This window comes from Phyllobates terribilis, unplaced genomic scaffold (assembly GCF_046119375.1).
Source record: "Phyllobates terribilis strain yellow unplaced genomic scaffold, ASM4611937v1 Scaffold_1__5_contigs__length_1240528914, whole genome shotgun sequence".
Taxonomy (NCBI): domain Eukaryota; kingdom Metazoa; phylum Chordata; class Amphibia; order Anura; family Dendrobatidae; genus Phyllobates; species Phyllobates terribilis.
This window is the reverse complement of record NW_027362761.1, coordinates 558,564,346-558,592,249: the sequence shown is the minus strand read 5'-3', so window position 1 is coordinate 558,592,249 and position 27,904 is coordinate 558,564,346. Positions and strand designations below refer to the sequence as shown.

The following is a 27,904-nucleotide window of genomic DNA, read 5'->3' as shown; positions in this document are numbered from 1 at the left end:
AGGACTATGTGGGCCCACTATACTGTATGGAGAACTATGTGGGGCCCATTATTCTGTATGGAGGACTATGTGGGGCCATTATTCTGTATGGAGGACTATGTGGGGCCCATAATACTGTATGGAGGACTATGTTGGGCCCATTATTATTATTTACGGATGACTATGTCTGGCCTATTATACTGTATGGAGGACTCTTGTGGGGCCCTTTATTCTGTATGGAGGACTATGTGGGGCCCATTATTCTGCATGGAGGACTATGTGGGGCCACTATTCTGTATGGAGGACTATGTGGGGCCACTATACTGTATGGAGGACTATGTGGGGCCCATTATTCTGTATGGAGGACTATGTGGGGCCATTATTCTGTATGGAGAACTATGTGGGGCCATTGTTCTGTATGGAGGACTATGTGGGGCCCATTATTCTGTATGTATGACTATGTGGGGCCATTATTCTGTATGAAGGACCATGTGGGGCCATTATTCTGTATGGAGGACCATGTGGGGCCATTATTCTGTATGGAGTACTATGTGAGGCTATTATCCTGTATGGAGAACTAGGTGGGGGCACTATTCTGTATGGAGGATTAGGTGGGACCACTATACTGTATGGAGGACTATGTGGGGCCATTATACTGTATGGAGGACTATGTGGGGCCCATTATTCTATATGGAGGACTATGTGGGGCCATTATTCTGTATGAACGACTATGTGGGGCCATTATTCCGTATGAACGTCTATGTACGACCCATTATACTGTATGGAGGACTATGTGGGGCCCATTATTCTGTATGGAGGACTATGTGGGGCCCATTATTCTGTATGAAGGACTATGTGGGGCCATTATTCTGTATGGAGGACTATGTGGTGCCCATTATTCTGTATGGAGGACTTTGTGGGGCCCATTATTCTGTATGGAGGACTATGTGGGGCCATTATTCTGTATGGAGCACTATGTGGGGCCCATTATTCTGTATGGAGGACTTTGTGGGGCCCATTATTCTGTATGGAGGACTATGTGGGGCCCATTATTCTGTATGGAGGACTAAGTTGGGCCCATTATTCAGTATGGGGGACTATGTCGGGCCATTATACTGTATGGAGGACTATGTGGTGCCCATTATACTGTATGGAGGACTATGTGGGGCCATTATTCTGTATGGAGGACTATGTGGGGCCCATAATACTGCATGGAGTACTATGTTGGGCCCATTATTATTTATGGATGACTATGTGCGGCCACTATACTGTATGGAGAACTATGTGGGGCCCATTATACTGTATGGAGGACTATGTGGGGCCCATTATTCTGTATGGAGGATTAGGTGGGACCACTATACTGTATGAAGGACTATGTGGGGCCATTATTCTGTATGTAGGACTATGTGAGGCCATTATACTGCATGGAGGACTATGTGGGGCCCATTATTCTGTATGGAGGACTATGTGGGGGCCATTATACTGTATGGAGGACTATGTGGTGCCCATTATACTGTATGGAGGACTATGTGGGGCCCATTATTCTGTATAGAGGACTATGTGGGGCCATTATTCTGTATGGAGGACTATGTGGGGCCATTATTCTGTATGAACGACTATGTGGGGCCATTATTCTGTATGAACGACTATGTGCGACCCATTATACTGTATGGAGGACTATGTGAGGCCATTATTCTGTATGGAGGACTATTTGGGGCCCATAATACTGTATGGAGGACTCTTGTGGGGCCCATTATTCTGTATGGAGGACTATGTGGGGCCCATTATTCTGTATGGAGGACTATGTGGGGCCCATTATTCTGTATGGAGGACTATGTGGGGCCACTATTCTGTATGGAGGACTATGTGGGGCCACTATTCTGTATGGAGGACTATGTGGGGCCACTATACTGTATGGAGGACTATGTGGGGCCCATTATTCTGTATGGAGGACTATGTGGGGCCATTATTCTGTATGGAGAACTATGTGGGGCCATTGTTCTGTATGGAGGACTATGTGGGGCCCATTATTCTGTATGGAGGACTATATGGGGCCATTATTCTGTATGAAGGACCATGTGGGGCCATTATTCTGTATGGAGGACCATGTGGGGCCATTATTCTGTATGGAGGACTATGTGGGGGCACTATTCTGTATGGAGGATTAGGTGGGACCACTATACTGTATGGAGGACTATGTGGGGCCCATTATACTGTATGAAGGATTATGTGGGGCCATTATTCTGTATGAAGGACTATGTGGGGCCATTATTCTGTATGGAGGACTATGTGGGGCCATTATACTGTATGGAGGACTATGTGGGGCCCATTATTCTGTATGGAGGACTATGTGGGGGCCATTATACTGTATGGAGGACTATGTGGTGCCCATTATACTGTATGGAGGACTATGTGGGGCCCATTATTCTGTATGGAGGACTCTTGTGGGGCCCATTATTCTGTATGGAGGACTATGTGGGGCCCATTATTCTGTATGGAGGACTATGTGGGGCCACTATTCTGTATGGAGGACTATGTGGGGCCACTATACTGTATGGCGGACTATGTGGGGCCCATTTTTCTGTATGGATGACTATGTGGGGCTATTATTCTGTATGAAGGACCATATGGGGCCATTATTCTGTATGGAAGACCATGTGGGGCCATTATACTGTATGGAGGACTATGTGGGGCCCATTATTCCGTATGGAGAACTATGTGGGGCTCATTATTCTGTATGGAGGACTATGTGGGCCCACTATACTGTATGGAGAACTATGTGGGGCCCATTATACTGTATGGAGGACTATATGGGGCCTATTATACTATATGGAGGACTCTGTTGGGCTATTGTACTGTATTGAGGACTCTGTTGTCCATTATTCTGTATGGAGGACTATGTGGGGCCATTATTCTGTATTAAGGACTATGTGGGGCCATTATTCTGTCTGGAGGACTATGTGGGGCCCATTAAACCGTATGGAGGACTATGTGGGGCCCATTATTCTGTATGGAGGACTATGTGGGGCCCATTATTCTGTATAGAGGACTATGTGGGGCCCATTATTCTGTATGGAGGACTGTGGGGCCCATTATAATGTATGGAGGACTATGTGGGGTTCAATACCCTGTGGTGAAGGCTATATGGAAGTACAGTAGAGTCAACAGTAGAGTCATCATACAGTGTGTGTGGAGTGTACAGTGGAGGAATTCATTGTGGGGGTATCATACTGTGTTTGGGGGGCACTTTTGTTGGCGTCATACTTTATTATTGATTAATTCAAGGTTTTTATCCTTTGTTATTATATATTTAAATTAGGCCATTGGACCATATGCTTTTTACTGCTCTTACATAGCGTATTATACACTGCTCAAAAAAATAAAGGGAACACTTAAACAACAGAATATAACTCCATGTAGATCAAACTTCTGTGAAATCAAACTGTCCACTTAGGAAGCAACACTGATTGACAATCAATTTCACATGCTGTTGTGCAAATGGAATAGACAATAGATGGAAATTATTGGCAATTATCAAGACACCCTCAATAAAGGAGTTATGGCTGATGTTTTGGTCACTTTTGAATGGTTGTGCTTTCACACTCGTGGTAGCATGAGACGGACTCTACAACCCACAGAAGTTGCTCAGGTAGTGCAGCTCATCCAGGATGGCACATCAATGCGAGCTGTGGCAAGAAGGTTTCCTGTGTCTGTCAGCGTAGTGTCCAGAGGCTGGAGGCGCTACCAGGAGACAGGCCAGTACTCCAGGAAACGTGGAGGGGGCCATAGGAGGGCAACAACCCAGCAGCAGGACCGCTACCTCCGCCTTTGTGCAAGGAGGAACAGGAGGAGCACTGCCAGAGCCCTGCAAAATGACCTCCAGCAGGCCACAAATGTGCATGTGTCTGCACAAATGGTTAGAAACCGACTCCATGAGGGTGGTATGAGGGCCCGACGTCCACAGATGGGGGTTGTGCTCACAGCCCAACACCATGCAGGGCGCTTGGCATTTGCCAAAGAACACCAGGATTGGCAAAGTCGCCACTGGCGCCCTGTGCTCTTCACAGATGAAAGCAGGTTCACACTGAGCACATGTAACACACGTGACAGAGTCTGGAGACACCGTGGAGAGCGATCTGCAGCCTGCAACATCCTTCAGCATGACCGGTTTGGCAGTGGGTCAGTAATGGTGTGGGGTGGCATTTCTTTGGAGGGCCGCACAGCCCTCCATGTGCTCGCCAGAGGTAGCCTGACTGTCATTAGGTATCGAGATGAGATCCTCAGACCCCTTGTGAGACCATATGCTGGTGCGGTTGGCCCTGAGTTCCTCCTAATACAGGACAATGCCAGACTTCATGTGGCTGGAGTGTCAGCAGTTCCTGCAATATGAAGGCATTGAAGCTATGGACTGGCCCGCCCGTTCCCCAGACCTGAATCCGATTGAGCACATCTGGGACATCATGTCTCGCTCCATCCACCAACGTCACCTTGCACCACAGACTGTCCAGGAGTTGGCGGATACTTTAGTCCAGGTCTGGGAGGAGATCCCACAGGAGACCATCCGCAACCTCATCAGGAGCATGCCCAGGCGTTGTAGGGAGGTCATACAGGCACGTGGAAGCCACACACAATACTGCGCCTCATTTTGACTTGTTTTAAGGACATTACATCAAAGTTGGATCAGCCTGTAGTGTGTTTTTCCACTTTAATTTTGGGGTTGACTCCAAATCCAGGCCTCCATTGGTTAATACATTTGATTTCCATTGATTATTTTTGTGTGATTTTGTTGTCAGCACTTTCAACTTTGTACAGAACAAAGTATTCAATGAGAATATTTCATTCATTCAGATCTAGGATGTGTTATTTGAGTGTTACCTTTATTTTTTGAGCAGTCAATTATTCCAGTATGCCCCATTTGTGATTACGTGTTTATTTTATTCTAAGATCTATTGATTAAAATGTACTTTATTCATGGCACAATCCCTTTAAGTTTGATTCCATTTGAAAAGTTTCATCATTATATTTGATAAGGAAAAACTTCCTCAATTTTAGAATTAATTTTTAATAAATATCAAGGTTGGCCCGCGACTTTGTCCAAGTTTTTAATTCTGGCCATCTGTGTATTTGAGTTTTGCATCCCTGCCATAGACTTTCTTCTGCCTTGTGTGAACAGTGAATTATTATTTCATAAAGAAAAGTTTATATAACTTTCAAATCTTTTCGGTTCAGTTGCAATTTTCAAGATCTCTGCTTGTTGTCAGTGATTTAACCCATTAAAGGGATATTCCCATCTTATAAAGTGATGGTTTACCATTAGGATATGCCATCGGTTACTGATCAGGCTGGAGTTACTGGTATATAGTGTGATCCTATTGACCTCTGTAGTATGCCCATACATAAGGTCTCACCTGGTAATACATTCGCCACCAGTGGACCCTCCGCTGGCAGCTCCCGCACAATCTCATTGTCATCTTCATTGAGGTCCAACCACCGACCACATTTAAAGGTATATTTCTCTTTGGTGAGTGTTTTTAGCATGGTGACCTGTGATGGCCCAGAAACGAATGCAGAGAGTTAATATAATGGTTTATCATATATGGGGTGAAGTATTGCATATATCGTGAAATTTACAGTGACTGCCTGGCCACAAATGGATGTATCTGAACAGGATTGGGTAAGTCCTGGATGGGACCAGGACTTAAAACATTCACTCTCCGTGGCACCAGGCAGATGGAAGAATTGTACAGTCACTTTTCAGTCCCAAAATGAAGGGTCCCTTAAAGGGTTTTTCTCATCTTCATAAAAGGGTATTGTCAGATAGAGCTTGTAAATACAAGCAATTTTGCAATTTACTTCTTGTTAAAATTTTCAACCGTTCTCAAGAGATTAACATTTTTCTTTTGTTTATAGCTCATTGCCTTGGAGACCGACCACCTCTGCTAGACCGCAGAACATCGCGCAGTGCTTACAAGCTCTTTTCTATTGAGCTTGTAATCACTGTTTTGAAGCCGGCCAAGATCACTGGAGCGAGCTGTCACCTCCTAATCCCAGGCAGGCTTCAGCGAACTAGATAGCAGCGGTGGTCGGTCTCCCAAGCAACGAATTGCAAAGAAAAGTGTTAATATCTCAAAAACGGCTGCAATTTTTAACAAGCAGTAAATTGCAAAAATGCTTGTTTTTACAAGAACTATCAGATAACATCCATATGTGAAAATGCGAATAACCCCTTTAAATGTCCCTAAATTGCTAAATGAGATAAGCAAACAACATATTTTTGGGGGAAGGGTTCACTTTATGTAAAAGGGGGCTCTTTGCCTCATATAAGGCTGTTGAGCTCGGGTTAGGAGACCCGCAGCCAGTCCCTAAATTTCATGGACGTCTGAATTTGGCCTAAGTCCTTTTTTTACTTCACTACTAGTTATGTGAGTGATTTGCTGGTTGTAGCACGACCACGCTAACATGTATAATCAGAACTTCAGTCATGTAGCCCCCTGTTCTATTATCGGGTCCAGACCCCTTTCTAATTTTGCAGTTTATGGGGGGGGGGATTAATTAGGCTTTCTACTAGAAACCACAGCAACCAATCATAGTTCAGCTTTCATTTCATTTTCTCCTCTTGAAAAATGAAAGCTGCACAGTGATTGGTTGTTCATGGGAAACAATGACAATTTACCCTAGTAACCTCTCCTTAGCCCATGTTATGGAGTTGGGGGGGTTCTTACTTTATTTAAATGCCATCCACTGAATGCATTTCTCTTCTCGTGCCAAATCCTGAGTTTATAAAGGAGTCCAAGGTCTGGGAGCTCGATCTGTAAATGATAAAATACATTAAATGCATTTATGTGCAATAAAAATGGGAATACACTACTTTATAGAGACAGAAAAGAGAAATTTTTCATTTTGGTGCTTTTGTTTTTTTTCCTCCCCTTCTTCCAAGACTCATACGAGGGTTGTTTTTTGTCCTTTTGAATGCACAACTTTTATTCTGCCAAATATTATACTGAAAAATTGGGTAAAAAAAAATCACGGTGAGGTAAAATAGTAAAAATAAAACCACAATGTCACCATTGTTTTTTCAGACCTTCAGGTCAGTCCAGTTAAAGGAATGTCAAGTTTGTATTTTTAATTTTTTTTTTTTATTAATGAGTTAAATAAAAATTCAGAACTTTATGAAAAAAAAAAAAGATTACTTTTGTAGACCCTTAAATTTTTTATTTTTCCATTGGTGGACCTTCAGTACGTAGGACTTGCTTTTTTCGCGCCGAGCTGTAGTTTTTAGTGACACTATTTCGGGGTACATAAGATGTTTTGACTGCTCTTTATTGCCTTTTTTGAGGATCGTGCAGAGAATAAAAACCGTCAATAACTGTGATTTTCTTTATTTATGGCATTTTACCGTACGGGTTAAGGTATTTAATATTTTGATAGAAAGAACTTTTTATACTCGAGCCAATACCAAATATGCTTTTTTTCCTCATATATGATGATATATACAGGGTGGTCCAAAAGTAGGTGGACAGAAAGTGTAATAAGGTTATGAAGGGGGAGATTTATCAAACATGGTGTAAAGTGAGACTGGCTCAGTTGCCCTTAGCAACCAATCAGATTCCACTTTTCATTCCTCACAGACTCTTTGGAAAATGAAAGGTGGAATCTGATTGGTTGCTAAGGGCAACTGAGCCAGTTTCACAGATCTAGTTTTCACAGATAGATCTCCCCCAAATCTGTTTTCTTTTCAGATAATTCAGATAACACATTAGGGCAAATAATTTAAATACAGATCAAAGAAAATGGATTTTAACAGAGTATTGGAAATCTCAAAAATGCTGAAACCGTTAGAGAAAATTGGGTTGAAACATTTGGTACTCAAGCCCCAAAGAGACAAACCATTTACCGCATTCGTGACAAATTCAATGCCACTGGCTCAATCCTTAATGCTCCAAAAACTGGTCGACCCAAAACAGTCTGTACAGAAGATAATAAACAACTTGTTGCTGAAACATTTGTTCAGAGTCCAAAAAAGTCCACCAGAAGAGCCTCTTTGGAATTGGGAATTTCACAAGCTTCTATCATGCGAATCCTGAAATCTATTGGGTGGAAAGCTTATCGTCCACGTCTAATTCATGGTTTATTGGAGGATGATCCAGACAGGCGGCTGCAATTTAGTGTTTGATAAATCTCCCCCTTCATAACCTTATTACACTTTCTGTCCACCTACTTTTGGACCACAATATATATACAGTGGTGGCCAAAAGTATTGGCACCCCTGCAATTCTGTCAGATAATACTCAGTTTCTTCCTGAAAATGATTGCAATCACAAATTCTTTGGTATTATTATCTTCATTTAATTTGTCTTCAATGAAAAAACACAAAAAGAATTGTCCTAAAGCCAAATTGGATACAATTCCACACCAAACTTAAAAAAGGGGGTGGACAAAAGTATTGGCACTGTTTGAAAAATCATGTGATGCTTCTCTAATTCGTGTAATTAACAGCACTAGTAACTTACCTGTGGCACCTAACAGGTGTTGGCAATAACTAAATCACACTTGCAGCCAGTTAACATGGATTAAAGTTGACTCAACCTCTGTCCTGTGTCCTTGTGTGTACCACATTGAGCATGGAGAAAAGAAAGAAGACCAAAGAACTGTCTGAGGACTTGAGAAACCAAATTGTGAGGAAGCATGAGCAATCTCAAGGCTACAAGTCCATCTCCAAAGACCTGAATGTTCCTGTGTCTTCCGTGCGCTGTGTCATCAAGAAGTTTAAAGCCCATGGCACTGTGGCTAACCTCCCTAGATGTGGACGGAAAAGAAAAATTGACGAGAGATTTCAACGCAAGATTGTGTGGATGGTGGATAAAGAACCTCGACTAACATCCAAACAAGTTCAAGCTGCCCTGCAGTCCGAGGGTACAACAGTGTCAACCCGTGCTATCCGTCGGCGTCTGAATGAAAAGGGACTGTATGGTAGGATACCCAGGAAGACCCCACTTCTTACCCCGAGACATAAAAAAGCCAGGCTGTAGTTTGCCAAAACTTACCTGAGAAAGCCTAAAACGTTTTGGAAGAATGTTCTCTGGTCAGATGAGACAAAAGTAGAGCTTTTTTGGCAAAAAGCATCAACATAGAGTGTACAGGAAGAAAAAAGAGGCATTCAAAGAAAAGAAAACGGTCCCTACAGTCAAACATGGCGGAGGTTCCCTGATGTTTTGGGGTTGCTTTGCTGCCTCTGGCACTGGACTGCTTGACCGTGTGCATGGCATTATGAAGTCTGAAGACTACCAACAAATTTTGCAGCATAATGTAGGGCCCAGTGTGAGAAAGCTGGGTCTCCCTCAGAGGTCATGGGTCTTCCAGCAGGACAATGACCCAAAACACACTTCCAAAAGCACTATAAAATGGTTTGAGAGTAAGCACTGGAAACTTCTAAGGTGGCCAGCAATGAGTCCAGACCTGAATCCCATAGAACACCTGTGGAGAGATCTCAAAATGGCAGTTTGGAGAAGGCACCCTTCAAATATCAGGGACCTGGAGCAGTTTGCCAAAGAAGAATGGTCTATAATTCCAGCAGAGCATTGTAAGAAACTCATTAATGGTTACCGGAAGCGGTTGTTCGCAGTTATTTTGGCTAAAGGTTGTGCAACCAAGTATTAGGCTGAGGGTGCCAATACTTTTGTCTGGCCCATTTTTGGAGTTTTGTGTAAAATGATCACTGATTTGATTTTTGCTTCATTCTCTTTTGTGTTTTTTCCTTGCAAGCAAATTAAATGAAGATAATAATACCAAAGAATTTGTGACTGCAATCATTTTCAGGAAGAAATTGAGTATTATCTGACAGAATTGCAGGGGTGCCAATACTTTTGGCCACCACTGTATATATATATATATATATATATATATATATATATATATATATATATATATATATATATACAGTACAGACCAAAAGTTTGGACACACCTTCTCATTTAAAGATTTTTCTGTATTTTCATGACTTTGAAAATTGTACATTCACACTGAAGGCATCAAAACTATGAATTAACACATGTGGAATTATATACTTAACAAAAAAGTGTGAAACAACTGAAAATATGTCTTATATTCTAGATTCTTCAAAGTAGCCACCTTTTGCTTTGATGACTGCTTTGCACACTCTTGGCATTCTCTTGATGAGCTTCAAGAGGTAGTCACCGGAAATGGTTTCACTTCACAGGTGTGCCCTGTCAGGTTTAATAAGTGGGATTTCTTGCCTTATAAATGGGGTTGGGACAATCAGTTGTGCTGTGAAGAAGTCTGGTGGATACACAGCTGATAGTCCTACTGAATAGATTGTTAGAATTTGTATTATGGCAAGAAAAAAGCAGCTAAGTAAAGAAAAACGAGTGGCCATCATTACTTTTAGAAATGAAGGTCAGTCAGTCCGAAAAATTGGGAAAACTTTGAAAGTCTCCCCAAGTGCAGTTGCAAAAACCATCAAGCGCTACAAAGAAACTGGCTCACATGAGTACCGCCCCAGGAAAGGAAGACCAAGAGTCACCTCTGCTTCTGAGGATAAGTTTATCCAAGTCACCAGCCTCAGAAATCGCAGGTTAACAGCAGCTCAGATTAGAGACCAGGTCGATGCCTCACAGAGTTCTAGCAACAGACACATCTCTACAACAACTGTTAAGAGGAGACTTTGTGCAGCAGGCCTTCATGGTAAAATAGCTGCTAGGAAACCACTGCTAAGGACAGGCAACAAGCAGAAGAGACTTGTTTGGGCTAAAGAACATAAGGAATGACATTAGACCAGTGTAAATCTGTGCTTTGGTCTGATGAGTCCAAATTTGAGATCTTTGGTTCCAACCACCGTGTCTTTGTGCGACACAGAAAAGGTGAACGGATGGACTCTACATGCCTGGTTCCCACCGTGAAGCATGGAGGAGGAGGTGTGATGGTGTGGGGGTGCTTTGCTGGTGACACTGTTGGGGATGTATTCAAAATTGAAAGCATATTGAACCAGCATGACTACCACAGCATCTTGCAGCCGCATGCTATTCCATCCACTTTGCGTTTAGTTGGACCATCATTTATTTTTCAACAGGACAGTGACCCCAAACACACCTCCAGGCTGTGTAAGGGCTATTTGACCAAGAACGAGAGTGATGGGGTGCTACGCCAGATGACCTGGCCTCCACAGTCACCAGGCCTGAACCCAATCGAGATGGTTTGGGGTGAGCTGGACCGCAGAGTGAAGGTAAAAGGGCCAACAAGTGCTAAGCATCTCTGGGAACTCCTTCAAGATTGTGGGAAGACCATTTCCGGTGACTACCACTTGAAGCTCATCAAGAGAATGCCAAGAGTGTGCAAAGCAGTCATCAAAGCAAAAGGTGGCTACTTTGAAGAACCTAGAATATAAGACATATGTTCAGTTGTTTCACACTTTTTTGTTAAGTATATAATTCCACATGAGTTAATTCATAGTTTTGATGCCTTCAGTGTGAATGTACAATTTTCATAGTCAAGAACATACAGAAAAATCTTTAAATGAGAAGGTGTGTCCAAACTTTTGGTCTGTACTGTATATGTGTGTGTGTATATAGTTAATCTATTAGCAAATAGATCTTTATACTGCTGTATTATGATTATTATAAAGTATGAGGAGCACCAAGAGGGTAACATAAGCGTACCGAGATGGCATTCATGAGGGCCATCAGTTGGTAAACCAATGGCACACCATGGTTTTGTCGCAGAGAGGAGCGTCAATGGGCAACCGAGCAAACGGATGTTCCCAGGATCCGTGAAAAATGTCAGATTGCTGGGGGTCCCACGCCCACAGTTCACATGGACTACTAAACAGGTAGGGTGCCAATCCATTCAACTTTTAAGAGTTGACAGAGATAGTTGAGTCGTTAAAGCATGGTAGATTAGCCCCATTGGGCTTTTAATCTATTAAGAACATATGCACCAGAAAAATCACATATGAAGGAGGCCTTACACTTCGTTACCCAGCCAAGGTAAATCGTTTTCAGCAGAGGTATTATACAGTTGGTTGTAACAGTGTCCTAAAATCCCCGACTGCTGTGTCAGACTGAGTTTTGCTGGGACTAGAAAACAGTCTGAATACTCTCTAAGACATTCTCACTCACACATGGCAAATGACTTCATGTCAAGTCTTACCATAAACTTGTCTGTTTGTCCAGTTTCGAAGTTATCCGAGTTGTTGTCCAGCCTCATTTCATCCGACTTCCCCTTTTCTCCATAGATCTGAAGAAGTATATTTGCATCCGTCCCGGCATTTTTCATGTCACTTGTCCAAATCCAAAGAGACCATGGATGTTCTGTAAAACAGTTGTGGTTTTTAATGATGACACCAAGTTTCAGAAGTAAAGTCGAGCAATAAAGTAGGAAAGGTTGTTCAGTGAAAACAAGTTATCACCTATCCATGGGATCCAACTGCCGGGAGGGACCTGCACCAAACGGCAGGACATGTGACATTTATCTCCATTATAGAAAGCGGTGTCAGTGCACTTTTTTGATCTTCAGTCATTCTTCATGGGGCTGCCAAGTGCTGTGCTTGGCTTTTTTCCAGGAGCCCATAGAAAATGAATGGAGCTGTGGTAAGACATCCGACCTGCCGCTTCATATTATAATGCGAATAATAGTGTCCCATCTAGGATAAAAGTTTCCCATTCTGCAAATCAGTACAGGTCCCAGTAGTAGGACATCCACTGATCCTGTGCATAGGTGATAACTAGAGATGAGGGAACCTGAACCTCAAAGTTCAGCGTTTGTATCAGACAGATGGTGTCCTGGGCTAAAAACTCAACACGGACTTCTCCTGGAAGTCCGTTGCAATGTTTGGTGTTCTGGGTGAAGTCCGGGAAGAGAGATAGAGATATAATCGAATTCTGGTCCAAGTTCGGGTACAGTTCAGGTACCCAAACCGAACTGCTGAATAAAGTTCAGGTGGGGTACCAGAACCTGAACTTCCACGGTTCCGCTCAACCCTAGTGATAACATGTTTTTACCAGATAACTTTAAGGCCAGGTTCACATCACATTTTAGACACATGTCCATGGCTCTGTCAGAGCTTCCTTCTGAAGACCTGAAAAATGGGATACTGGTGTATCTGCCGACACAGCTGTTGACTTTAATGAAGCGGACGCATCATCTTTATTCTCTGTCTGACCTCAATTTTAGCAATAGGCCTATCTTGATGTAAACTCCCAATAGTCTAACCTTGTCGAGGTCACTGAGATTATTTGCTTTCCCATGTTTCCTGCTTCCAATTTATCAACTATACTGTTGTAGGTTGTCCTTAGTGAGACAACTGTAAAATAACAGGATAGAAAGAAAAGTAAAAGGGGTCCAAAAGATGCCAACAGTCTGAAGCTTGGTTGGATTTAAGGCCTCCATACACATTAGATGAAAATGGCCAATGAAAGATCGTCATCGATGGCCCCAAACTTCATAAGATAATATCATCTGAAAAAATCCAGTGTTTTGAAGAGTTCCTAAAGTTCGTTGGTTAGTTATCGGTTGAAACTCTGATGATCATTCGCTATGGTAAAAATAGCCCATTTCGTTCAGCTGTACATCTAAAGTGTATGGGTTCCCCTGGCCTTGGCGAGGACATCCTGATATCCTTAGACGGGTACTCAAATGTGATGAAAACAAATAAATCACTGCACTATTTTTCTTTTTTTTTGTACTCACTTTTTTGCCTTTTCTGACGCAGGGAAATCATTTCATAGAGTTCCCGTTCTATCAACCCATCTCCTTCATCCACATCCAGCCATCTGCCGCATGGGAAGGTCTGTTCAATTCCCGTGAAAGGGCAGTAAACGACCACCTAAATGACAAAAGAAGAAGGTAATTCTAAGTCCAAGAATATTTAAATGCTTTCTCGCTTAGATGTATCCTTAGCAGATCCTCACCAACATCTCTGTGGGTGATTATAGTAGTTATATTCTTGTACATAGGGGGCAGTATTATAGTAGTTATATTCTTGTACCTAGGGGCAGCATTATAGTAGTCACATTTTTGTACACAGGAAGCAGTATTATAGTAGTTATATTCTTGTACATAGGGGGCAGTATTATAGTAGTTATATTCTTGTACATAGGGGGCAGTATTATAGTAGTTATATTCTTGTACATAGGAGCAGCATTATAGTAGCTATATTCTAGTACATAGGCGCAGCATTATAGTAGTTATATTCTTGTATATAGGAGAAGTATAGTAGTTATATTCTTGTACATAGGGAGCAGTATTATAGTAGTTATATTCTTGTACATAGGGAGCAGTATTATAGTAGTTATATTCTTGTACATAGGGAGCAGTATTATAGTAGTTATATTCTTGTACATAGAAGGCAGTATTATAGTAGTTATAGTCTTGTACATAGGAGCAGTATTATAGTAATTATATTCTTGTACATAGAAGGCAGTATTATAGTAGTTATAGTCTTGTACATAGGGGCAGTATTATAGTAGTTATATTCTTGTACACAGGAAGCAGTATTATAGTAGTCATATTCTTGTACACAGGAAGCAGTATTATAGTAGTTATATTCTTGTACATAGGGGGCAGTATTATAGTAGCTATATTCTTGTACATAGGGAGCAGTATTATAGTAGTTATATTCTTGTACATAGGGGCAGTATTATAGTAGTTATATTCTTGTACATAGGGGGCAGTATTATAGTAGTTATATTCTTGTACATAGGAGCAGCATTATAGTAGCTATATTCTTGTACATAGGAGCAGCATTATAGTAGTTATATTCTTGTACATAGAAGGCAGTATTATAGTAGTTATATTCTTGTACATAGGAGCAGCATTATAGTAGCTATATTCTTGTACATAGGAGCAGCATTATAGTAGTTATATTCTTGTATATAGGAGAAGTATAGTAGTTATATTCTTGTACATAGAAGGCAGTATTATAGTATAGTCTTGTACATAGGGGCAGTATTATAGTAGTTATATTCTTGTACATAGGGGACAGTATTATAGTAGCTATATTCTTGTACATAGGGACCAGTATTATAGTAGTTATATTCTTGTACATAGGGGGCAGTATTATAGTAGTTATATTCTTGTACATAGGAGGTAGTATTATAGTAGCTATATTCTTGTACATAGGGACCAGTATTATAGTAGTTATATTCTTGTACATAGGGGGCAGTATTATAGTAGTTATATTCTTGTACATAGGGGGCAGTATTATAGTAGTTATATTCTTGTACATAGGGGGCAGTATTATAGTAGTTATATTCTTGTACCAAGGGGCAGTATTATAGTAGTCAAATTTTTGTACACAGGAAGCAGTATTATAGTAGTTATATTCTTGTACATAGGGGGCAGTATTATAGTAGTTATATTCTTGTACATAGGGGGCAGTATTATAGTAGTTATATTCTTGTACATAGGAGCAGCATTATAGTAGCTATATTCTTGTACATAGGAGCAGCATTATAGTAGTTATATTCTTGTATATAGGAGAAGTATAGTAGTTATATTCTTGTACATAGAAGGCAGTATTATAGTAGTTATAGTCTTGTACATAGGGGCAGTATTATAGTAGTTATATTCTTGTACATAGGGGGCAGTATTATAGTAGCTATATTCTTGTACACAGGAAGCAGTATTATAGTAGTCATATTCTTGTACACAGGAAGCAGTATTATAGTAGTTATATTCTTGTACATAGGGGGCAGTATTATAGTAGCTATATTCTTGTACATTGGGACCAGTATTATAGTAGTTATATTCTTGTACATAGGGGGCAGTATTATAGTAGTTATATTCTTGTACATAGGAGGTAGTATTATAGTAGCTATATTCTTGTACATAGGGAGCAGTATTATAGTAGTTATATTCTTGTACATAGGGGGCAGTATTATAGTAGTTATATTCTTGTACATAGGGGGCAGTATTATAGTAGTTATATTCTTGTACATAGGAGCAGGATTATAGTAGCTATATTCTTGTACATAGAAGGCAGTATTATAGTAGTTATATTCTTGTACATAGGAGCAGCATTATAGTAGCTATATTCTTGTACATAGGAGCAGCATTATAGTAGTTATATTCTTGTATATAGGAGAAGTATAGTAGTTATATTCTTGTACATAGAAGGCAGAATTATAGTAGTTATAGTCTTGTACATAGGGGCAGTATTATAGTAGTTATATTCTTGTACATAGGGGGCAGTATTATAGTAGCTATATTCTTGTACACAGGAAGCAGTATTATAGTAGTCATATTCTTGTACACAGGAAGCAGTATTATAGTAGTTATATTCTTGTACATAGGGGGCAGTATTACAGTAGCTATATTCTTGTACATAGGGACCAGTATTATAGTAGTTATATTCTTGTACATAGGGGGCAGTATTATAGTAGTTATATTCTTGTACATAGGAGGTAGTATTATAGTAGCTATATTCTTGTACATAGGGAGCAGTATTATAGTAGTTATATTCTTGTACATAGGGGGCAGTATTATAGTAGTTATATTTTTGTACATAGGGGGCAGTATTATAGTAGTTATATTCTTGTACATAGGAGCAGCATTATAGTAGCTATATTCTTATACATAGGAGCAGCATTATAGTAGTTATATTCTTGTACATAGAAGGCAGTATTATAGTAGTTATAGTCTTGTACATAGGGGCAGTATTATAGTAGTTATATTCTTGTACATAGAAGGCAGTATTATAGTAGTTATAGTCTTGTACATAGGGGCAGTATTATAGTAGTTATATTCTTGTACATAGGGGGCAGTATTATAGTAGCTATATTCTTGTACACAGGAAGCAGTATTATAGTAGTTATATTCTTGTACACAGGAAGCAGTATTATAGTAGTTATATGTCACGGGTGTGTCGCCACGAAGATCGTCACGATTACACAGCCTGACTTCTCGCAGCTGACTTTTTGGTGCTTTGTGTTTTTCGGCAGTGAGGGAGTTAATTCTCTCTCTCTCTGTGCTAGACGAGGTCCAGCCTCGCCCAGCTGCAATCAATGCTGCTGTAGTGAGACTCCTTCAAATGCCTGCTGGTCTGTTAGGGAAGTGTCGGTGAAAGCATTTCATGCAGACTAACAGAGCGGATCGTGGTATTTGGAGTTTCAGAGATAAGTGTATTCGGAGAGTTTTTTCCCTTCCTCGCTTTATCATTTATCTCCTTTCCCGTTGGTGTTCCCTCTGTTGTAGTTGTGTAGTTTTTGTATGCAAGGTGGTTTTGGTTTTTCCCTTGTACTGTCTCGTTCGTCTAAGTACTGTGTGTGGGCATATTATTACTTGTCCCCTTTTGTTGTGATCGGGGTCCTTCTCAGGACTAGATTACTTAGGTGCAGGGATCCTCAGGAGGTAGGGGTTACGCTGGCGGCCTGGACCTCTGTACCTTTAACAGTACCTCCAGGTTGAGGGATTAGTCAGGGCCCCAGCTTAGGGTCAGCTTAGGCCCCCTACCTCCAGTATACAGAGACAGCGTGACATTTTCACCGACCACTTAGTTTTTCTCCAGCTACCATGGATCCAGTAGCCGGTCTAGCTCGGCAGTTGCAGAGTTTGTCCATGGAGCTGGCGGACGTTAGGTCCAAGGTTTTGTATCCTCAGGAGCAAGCCGGACCAGAACCTAAAGTAGCTCTCCCTGACAGGTTCACTGGGGGGCGGGACAAGTTTTTTGTTTTCCGGGAGGCATGCAAGTTGTACTTTCGGCTGCGGCCTCGGTCATCGGGGAGTGAAGAACAAAGGGTGGGAATTGTCATCTCGCTCCTACAAGGGGACCCACAATCTTGGGCGTTCTCTCTTCCCCCGGGCTCCCCGGCTCTCCAGTCAGTGGATAGGTTTTTCGCTGCTCTGGGACTCGTATATGATGACCCAGATCGGATCTCCCTTGCTGAGTCTAAGTTACGTAGGATTCAGCAGGGAGATCGTCCGGCGGAGGAATTCTGTTCGGAGTTCCGTAGGTGGGCCACGGACACCCAGTGGAATGACCCGGCTCTTAGGAGCCAGTTTTGTCAAGGTTTATCCGACAAATTACAGGATGTGTTGGCACAGTATGACTCTCCCGCGTCACTGGAAGCCGCTATGGCCCTTGCTATTCGCGTTGACAGACGGCTTCGGGAGAGGTGCGGGATAACTCTACCCCCTGTGATGACTCCACCTCCTACAAGGTCCCCTCATATGGTGGTTCCCCTGGTCAGTCCAGAGGAGCCTATGCAATTAGGAGGGACATCATTTCGGGGGAGGGGACCGGTGGTGCGCCATAAGACAGGAAGGTGTTTCTTCTGCGGGAGAAAGGGACATTTTATTGGGGGGTGTCCATCCCGTCCCTTGCAGAGTGAAGAGTCGTCGGAAAACTGTTGATCCCAGGTTGTGTGGTGGACGGCAATCTGGGAGTAGGTATTTCGTCCCTAGGTTCGTCTCAGTTTCTCGTACCGGCGGAGGTGGTGGTGGGTACGAGAACTGAGAGGATATCTGTTCTTCTGGATAGTGGGGCCGGGGCTAATCTGGTTGATGCTCGGTTTGCCCGGGTTCAAGGTATGCGATTGAGTGAGTTGGCTAAACCCATCCCCATATTCTCGATCGATGCCAGGCCTCTCGGTCAGGGAAGTTTTTTGCAAGCTGTGCATGACGTAAAACTTCAAGTGGGGGCGATACATAAAGAACTGTTGTCTTGCTACGTGTTGGAGGGTCTTCCCACTCCTATAGTGTTGGGCCTTCCTTGGTTAACTAAGCATAACCCGGTTATTAATTGGCAAACCAGAGAGATAAGCCAATGGAGTAAATTCTGTAATAAAAACTGCATGAACACGGTCATCGGTGCGGTTACTCCTTGGGGCTTACCTCCATTTCTGGCGGACTTTGAGGATGTATTCTCGGAGAAAGGGTGTCAGGAACTACCTCCTCATCGCGAGTATGACTGCTCTGTAAAACTGCTCCCTGAGGCCAAGTTACCTAAAGCTAGGTTGTATAACCTTTCTGGTCCTGTGAGGCAGGCCATGAAGGATTATATTTCAGAAAGTCTGGCTAAGGGGCATATTAGACCTTCATCTTCACCGGTGGCTGCGGGGTTCTTCTTTGTTAAGAAGAAAGATGGAGGCCTACGCCCTTGCCTGGATTTCCGTGAACTTAATCGGATTACGGTCCGAGATCCGTATCCGCTCCCACTTATTCCCGATCTCTTTAATCAGATCGTGGGCGCCAAATGGTTCTCTAAGTTGGATCTCAGGGGGGCGTACAATCTGATTAGGATGAAGGAGGGGGATGAGTGGAAGACGGCGTTTAACACTCCGGAGGGGCATTATGAGAACCTTGTCATGCCATTCGGTCTGACTAATGCCCCGGCAGTGTTCCAACACTTTGTTAATGACATTTTTCGCCGCCTGGTGGGACAGTTTGTTGTCATATATCTGGATGATATCTTAATTTACTCGCCGGATCTGGTGTCTCATCAGGAGCACGTTAGGCAGGTGTTACAGATCTTGCGGGATAATAAACTGTATGCCAAATGGGAAAAGTGTGTGTTCGCCGTACAGGAACTCCAGTTTTTAGGCTTCCTGGTTTCAGCGTCCGGTTTTCGTATGGACCCTGGGAAAGTGCGGGCAGTTCTTGAGTGGGATCGGCCAGAGAATCTTAAGGCACTACAACGTTTCCTGGGGTTTGCTAATTATTACCGGAAGTTCATTCGTAATTTCTCGTCCATGGTTAAGCCTCTCACAGACATGACTAAAAAGGGGACGGATTTTTCTAGGTGGTCTGACAAGGCTTGTCAAGCATTCTCCTCCTTGAAAAAATGTTTTGCCTCGGCACCCATACTCATTCAACCTGATGCGTCACAGCCATTCATTGTAGAGGTAGACGCTTCCGAGGTAGGGGTGGGAGCAGTATTGTCACAAGGTTCGTCCCCTGGTAAGTGGCATCCGTGCGCCTTTTTCTCTAAAAAATTGTCGTCCGCTGAGAGGAATTACGATGTCGGCAATAGGGAACTCTTGGCCATTAAGTTAGCTTTTGAGGAGTGGCGCCATTTTTTGGAGGGGGCAGTCCATCCGGTCACCGTCATCACCGATCACAAGAACCTGCTATATCTGGAGTCCGCGAAACGTCTGAATCCCAGACAAGCTAGGTGGTCATTGTTTTTTACCAGGTTTAATTTTGTCGTTACATATCGTCCTGGGTCAAAAAATGTAAAGGCGGATGCCTTATCTCGTAGTTTCCCTGGGGCCGGGAATACGGACGACCCGATTAGAGATGAGCGTTGTTCTACTCGAACTGTTCGCCAATCTCAAATTCGAGCTGTTTTGGGCGGTGTTCGAGCCGGACGGCGAACACGAACAATTTGAGAAAAATTCGGCTGTTCGAGGTTATGTTCGATAACTGTTCGTGCACCAAAATCATAACTGGATTTTTTCTCAGTAATGATGAAAATTAATGTTAATACGCAGTTTGAGTGTACAGCGGGGTGGGGGGAGGGGCAGGGGATGGATCTCTGCAGGAACAATGAAGATCTCCATTTTTTTTTCTCTTTCCCGCATTTGCAGTGGGGAGGTGCAATCTGTCAGCCTATCAGCAGCGCACACACGGAGCGAAGTGCTTTTTTTCACACAAGCAAGGGCATGTGTCATTGGCAGTGTATGTCACATGTCCTTGCCCTATAAGACCAAGCCATTTTCCCCGTCGCCACCATTTTCTCACTGCTGCAGCTGCGTGTTAGACGGCACCGCTGTTGCTGTGTGCGCTATACCTTGTTAATTTCAAGCCAATTTTCGCACAAATATACAGATAGCTTGGGAGTAGGGAATAGTTGTGATTGCAGTCCTTTTAAGGACTAGGTTACAGCATTTCCTACGACTTTTATCAGGCAGGTCTGTGCTCTTAAATAGATAGATTGTGGGAGTAAAGACTAATTGTAATTGGAGTCCTTTTCAGGACTAGGTTACATGAGTTCCTATCAGTTTTTGCCAGGCAGGTCTGTGCCAGTGCTGTGCAAGTTTTTTTCACAGCATTTGGCTGAATCTAGCAAAGCTAATCCTTTTTGGCCTATTGCAGAGTGTGTTAGTCAGTGGAGTAGCCTATCTGTGTTGCAAGATATACCACCTGTGTATAGAATACCAATTTTTTTACTGCACCTAGTGAAGTAAAATCTTTTGGGCATAGCATCATTCTATTAGTCCATCTATACTGACCTCCATCAGGTTGCAAACTGAATATAATTTTTTTCTGCATCTAGCTCTGAAAAAATATTTGGGCTTCTAGCAGTGTGTGGGACTTGGTCTATTAGTCCATCTATACTGACCTCCATCAGGTTGCAAATTAAAAATAATTTTTTTCTTCATTTAGCTCTGAAAAAATATTTGGGCTTCTAGCAGTGTGTGGGACTTGTTCTATTAGTCCTTCTATACTGACCTCCAGCAGGTTGCAAATTGAATATAATTTTTTTCTGCATCTAGCTCTGAAAAAATAGTTGGGCTTCTAGCGGTGTGTGGGACTTGGTCTATTAGTCCATCTATACTGACCTCCATCAGGTTGCAAATTAAAAATAATTTTTTTCTGCATCTAGCTCTGAAAAAATATTTGGGCTTCTAGCAGTGTGTGGGACTTGGTCTATTAGTCCATCTATACTGACCTCCATCAGGTTGCAAATTAAAAATAATTTTTTTCTGCATCTAGCTCTGAAAAAATATTTGGGCTTCTAGCGGTGTGTGGGACTTGGTCTATTAGTCCATCTATACTGACCTCCATCAGGTTGCAAATTAAAAATAATTTTTTTCTGCATCTAGCTCTGAAAAAATATTTGGGCTTCTAGCAGTGTGTGGGACTTGGTCTATTAGTCCATCTATACTGACCTCCATCAGGTTGCAAATTAAAAATAATTTTTTTCTGCATCTAGCTCTGAAAAAATATTTGGGCTTCTAGCAGTGTGTGGGACTTGGTCTATTAGTCCATCTATACTGACCTCCATCAGGTTGCAAATTAAAAATAATTTTTTTCTGCATCTAGCTCTGAAAAAATATTTGGGCTTCTAGCAGTGTGTGGGACTTGGTCTATTAGTCCATCTATACTGACCTCCATCAGGTTGCAAATTAAAAATAATTTTTTTCTGCATCTAGCTCTGAAAAAATATTTGGGCTTCTAGCAGTGTGTGGGACTTGGTCTATTAGTCCATCTATACTGACCTCCATCAGGTTGCAAATTAAAAATAATTTTTATCTGCATCTACAGTACCTCTGAAAAAATATTTGGGCTTCTAGCTGTGTGTGGGACTATTTGTATTAGTCCATCTATACTGACCTCCATCAGGTTGCAAACTGAATATATTTTTTTCTGCATCTACCTCTGAAAAAATATTTGGCCTTCTAGTAGTGTGTCGGACTTTCTCTATTAGTCCATCTATACTGACCTCCATCAGGTTGCAAATTAAAACTAATTTTTATCTGCATCTACAGTACCTCTGAAAAAATATTTGGGCTTCTAGCTGTGTGTGGGACTATTTGTATTAGTCCATCTATACTGACCTCCATCAGGTTGCAAATTCAAAATAATTTTTTTCTGCATCTAACCCAGCCAATAGTTTTGGCCTAATACCACAGTTTGGCCACTCAGCTCTGCTCGGTTACCATCCATTGTTTTTTTGTGCAAACAACTCCAGAGTTGTGAATTAGTTAACCACCAAAATGAGTGGAAAAAGGCCTGCTGCTGGTGGAAAGGGGAATAGGCGTGTTGGGAAGGGGAAAAAAGGTTGTGTCCGTGGGGTAGGTGTTAAAGCAACAGTAACATCTGCAGAAGAAAGACCATCTTCCAGCCAAACTAAAATGTCTACTTCTTTTAGCGGACAATGTGATAAGATCCCTTTCTTACGGCCACGCCAATCGCTACAAATTCCAGATGAGGCACAAAAACAGCAGGTGCTTCAACGGATATCAAGTGCTCCTTTAAGTGGGCTCTCCTCCACATCAACTTCAACATCACAAATACTCCAGTCCTCAAAGGTGTCACCCCAATCGCACTTGCTTCCTCACAGCTCCCAAATCTCCAGCTGCCCGTCTGAGTATGAGGTAGAACAGATGGTTGAGTCTGCAGAGCTGTTTACTCATACTATAGCCTGGGAATCAGAGGTCGACTCCAGCGCTTCTGTGAATCCAGACGAGGAAATGATCTGCACTGATGCCCAGAATCTTTATGAGTCGGATCCAGGACCAGACGCAGAAGGTTCTGACCATAATGTAGACCCTCATTCCCAAACTGTAACTCCTGTTGGTGGAGACAATGAGGAAGACGATGATAAGACTCAAATACCTGATTGGAGCGACAACTTTAGTTTTTTGTCAGGGCAGGAACAGGTTGGCTCTGAGGACGACGGGTGTGATAACGCACAGGGTGATGATGATGAGGTCGGAGATCCCACTTACTGTCAACCCACAGTCAGCCAAGAGATGAGGTCAGCAGAGGAGGTGGAGGAAGATGCTAGTGACGACGAGGTCAGGTTGCGCCTTCCTGGACAGAGACGTAGTACTGGAAGCACGTCAACAACTGCATCCTCAAACACAACTCTGCCTCTCACCACAAGTCGTGGTGGCTCTTCAGGTCGCATGGGTGCTAAGCCTTGCATAGCCTGGGCATTTTTTCAGATCGATAAAGATGACCCAACTCGTGTTATCTGTAACATTTGTCAGCAAAAGCTAAGTAGAGGCCAAAAAATACATAGTTTGAGTACTTCATGCATGAACCGGCACATGGACATGAAGCATAAGTTGCAGTGGGAAGCTCAGTGTGCTACAATGCGGCCTAGCCGGCCGGGCCAACCACCGTCTGCCATATCTTGTGCATCCGCGGCCTCTTCATCCTCTGTGACTGGGGGGACAGCAGTCACACCTGTTTTGGGGCGCAGACCTGCCACCTCTTTACCCGCAACAGCCAGCGTGATTGGCAGGTCATCATTTTCTTTGGAGGTGGTAACACCAGCTGGTCTTGAGCGCTGTCCGACATCGATAGCACCACCTTTGGATCAAGGCAACCTAACATGTCCGCCTGCATCTTCCTCACAGACCGGCAGTTTGCCGGGGACACCCTTATCAACCCCGTCTAAGCACAATAGCCAGCCCTCGGTCCCTCAGATGTGGACAAGTAAAAGACCATTTCCTCCTAGCCATGAGAAAGCTAAGAGGTTGAATTTCACCATCTGCAAGCTCTTGGCTACAGAAATGCTGCCTTTCCGCCTGGTGGACACAGAGGATTTTCGAGACCTTATGTCCGTCGCAGTGCCCCAGTACCAGATGCCCAGTCGGCACTACTTCTCAAAGAAAGGTGTGCCTGCGCTCCACCAGCATGTCGCACACAACATCACCGCTTCTTTGAGAAACTCTGTGTGTGACAGGGTGCATTTCACCACAGACACTTGGACGAGTAGGCATGGACAGGGGCGTTACATGTCGCTGACTGGGCACTGGGTAACTATGGTGACAGCAGGACAAGGGGCTGCTGTCCAAGTCTTGCCGTCCCCACGAGTTGTGCGTCAATCCTCTTTATGTCAAAGTTCCTCCACTGCTTCTGCCTCCTCAACCTCCTCTCGGTCTTCCACCTGCACCCAAAGCCTGTCTGGTCATGCCATAAGCTTTCTAACTGCGCAGAAGGGATCCTGCACACCTCCTTACTATGCTGGCAGTAGGGCTCAACGTCATCAGGCGGTTTTTACATTGAAATGTCTGGGAAATGTGAGTCACACAGCTGAGGAGTTGTGGTCAGCTCTGGAGAACCAATTTCATGAATGGTTGTCTCCACTGGACCTGAAACCAGGGAAGGCCGTGTGCGACAATGCTGCAAACCTGGGTGCGGCCCTTCGCCGGGGCAATGTCACACACGTGCCTTGTATGGCTCACGTGTTGAACCTCGTTGTCCAGCAATTTTTAGCCCACTATCCCAGACTAGATGGCCTTCTGCAGAGGGCACGGTCGCTGTGTGCTCACTTCCGCCGTTCGCATCCTGCAGCTCAGCGACTTACATCTCTACAGAAGTCGTTGGGCCTGCCACTTCACCGGCTAAAATGCGATGTGCCTACCCGGTGGAATTCAACTCTGCACATGTTGCAGCGACTGTGGCAGCACCGACAAGCCCTGGTGCAATACGTTCTGACGTATAGCCTGGGCCAACGAGATTCAGAGGTGGGGCAAATCACGCTGGAGGAGTGGTCTCAGATCAGGGACCTATGCACCCTTCTGCACAGTTTTGAAATGGCGACGAAGATGTTTAGTGCTGATGATGCCATTATCAGCATGACTATTCCGGTGATTTACATGCTGGAGCACATGTTAAACAGAATTCGGAGTCAGGTGGTGGCACAAGAGGAGGTGGAGGAAGTAGAGGAGGAGGAGTTGTATGCGGAAGGGCTAACATCTGCAAGGTCCAGACGGTCGGCAGCACCAAGGCGGCAGGCATGTGAGGGTGGGGGAGATGATTTTATCAGGGCGCATGGTAGCAGCCAAACTAGTGAGGAAGGTGCAGGAGCCCAGGAAGAAGTGGAGGACGAACTGATGGAAGACTCATCAGATGAGGGAGACCTTGATCACATTTCTGTTGTGCGAGGTTGGGGGGAGAGGACAGAGGAAGGAAGCATGATTGCTACCTCGCCACCAACACAACAGGGACTTGGTGCTCCTGGATGCGCAACACACATGAGTGCCTTTTTGCTGCACTACCTGCAACATGACCCTCGAATTGTGAGAATTAGAAATAATCCTGACTACTGGGTTGCCACACTGTTAGATCCCCGGTACAAAAGTAAATTTGCAGAAATTATTCCTGCCATAGAAAGGGATGCACGCATGCAGGAGTATCAGCAGAGACTGTTGCAGAATCTTACATGTGCTTTTCCACAAAATACCAGTGGTGCACGTAGTGAATCTCACAGTTCCAACTTGCCAACCGTGGGACCGTCAAGTGTTCAGCACTCAAACCGTAACAGAACCACAGTATCTGCTGGTAACATCAATTTTACGGAATCATTTCACCACTTTTTTAGCCCATCCTTTGCAAGGCCACAGGAGACAAGAAGTCTGACACATAGTCAACGCCTAGAGACGATGGTACAGGAGTATCTCCAAGTAAACATTGAAGCCACGACTGTGTCACTGGACCCTTGCTCTTTTTGGGCTTCCAATCTGGATAAATGGCCGGAGCTAGCCACTTACGCCTTGGAGATCTTGTCATGCCCCGCAGCCAGCGTTCTGTCTGAACGTGTGTTCAGCGCTGCTGGTGGTGTGCTGACAGATAAGCGCACGCGGCTCTCCACTGATAATGTAGACAGACTCACGTTCATAAAGATGAACAAATCATGGATCCGAAACGACTTTTCTACCCCTGTGTCATCCTGGGGAGAGTAAAAGCTTGATGATTGGTTAAAATCACCCTACCAACCGTTTTAAGCTTTCAAATTACTAATCATGTTTATCTGTATCTTGACTGGAAAATAATTTGGGCTTTGTAGCAGTGTGCAGCACTGATCCTATTAGGCCATCTATAATAAGCTTCACCAGATTTAAAATTAAAAATAATTTTTAGCTGCATCTAGCCCGGAAAATAATTTTGGGGCTCCGAGATGCGCAAGACACATAAGTGCCTTCTTGCTGCACTACCTGCAGCATGACCCTCATATTGTCAGAATTCGAAGTAATCATGACTACTGGGTTGCCACACTCTTAGATCCCCCAAACTTTTCGATCAACCTTTTCATTTTAATAAAGACCAAAAAAATGGTCATTTTTGAAATTATAAGCATTAGCAGGTTGTTAGAAACTGAAATCAAACAGTTTTCAACTCAAAACTTTATTCTAGGTGATGTTACATTTTCACATAGGACCCCTTGTTCGAAAGGAGCTTCTGAACTCTCTCGTCCATTGAATTTGTCAGGTTTTGGATGGTTTCTGCTTCAATTGTTTTGCATGAGGACAGAATACCCTCCCAGAGCTGTTGCTTAGATGTGAACTGCCTCCCGCCATCATAGACACTCCTTTTAATGATGCTCCAAAGGTTCTGAATGGGGTAGAGGTCAGGGGAGCATGGGGGTCACACCATAAGTTTGTCCCCTTTTATGCCCATATCAGCCAGAGATGCAGATGTTTTATGTGCAGCATGAGATGGTGCATCATCATGCAGAAAAATGATCTTGCTGTGAAATACACGGTTCTTCTTCTTGAACCATGGCAGGAAGTGCTGTTTGAGAAAATCCACATACATTATGGAGTTCATCTTTAGCGCCTTCAGGGATCCTAAAGGGGCCGACAATCTCTCTCCCCATGATTCCAGCCCAAAACATTACTCCACCTCCTCCTTGTTGGCGCTGTAGCCGTGTTTGCGTGGGGTGTCCATCAACCAGCCATCCTCCACTCCATTCATCTGGACCATCGAGCACTGCACGGCACTCATCCGTGAACAAAACAGTTTTGAAATCAGTCTTCATGTAATGTTTGGCCCACTGGAGCCGTTTCTGCTTGTGTGAAGTGGATAGAGGAGGTCGACAGGATGGCATATGCACAGCTGCAAACCTCTGAAGGACCCTGCATCTTGTTGTTCGGGGGACGTTGGAGGCACAAGCAGCTTCAAAAACTTGTCTGCTGCTATGACAAGGCTTTTTTGCCGCAGCTGTTTCAACCTGACGTAATTGCCTGTAGGAAAGAGTCCTCAATTTGCCCTTATCAGCACGCACACGTGTGTACTGTGAATCAGCTACATACTTCTTGATTGCCAAGACACTTCATCCTGATCATCGCACAATGTTGATTGTAGTCATGCCTTGACCTAAACACTCCACAATTTGTTGCTTCTCAGCAGCCGACACATCCTTTTTCTTTCCCATTTTGGCAGAAAATGTAGGCTGCTTAATAATGTGAGAGAGCCTTCTTAAGTAGTCTTGCCTTTCATTGGACACACCTGCCAA

The 27,904-nt window shown here is 43.4% G+C and overlaps 1 protein-coding gene across 1 annotated transcript in view; it reads right to left on the bottom strand.

Annotated features, from left to right (window-relative positions):
• The window catches only part of LOXHD1 (lipoxygenase homology PLAT domains 1), a 442,934-nt gene that overhangs the window by 226,958 nt on the left and 188,072 nt on the right, over window positions 1–27,904 (bottom strand). Inside the window, exons 15-18 of the mRNA XM_073680470.1 lie at window positions 13,681–13,816; window positions 12,142–12,302; window positions 6,702–6,788; window positions 5,388–5,523 (exon numbers count right to left, since the gene is read on the bottom strand). Of these exons, the coding sequence (XP_073536571.1) occupies window positions 5,388–5,523; window positions 6,702–6,788; window positions 12,142–12,302; window positions 13,681–13,816 (520 nt within the window). The remainder of the gene's footprint in view (window positions 1–5,387; window positions 5,524–6,701; window positions 6,789–12,141; window positions 12,303–13,680; window positions 13,817–27,904) is intronic.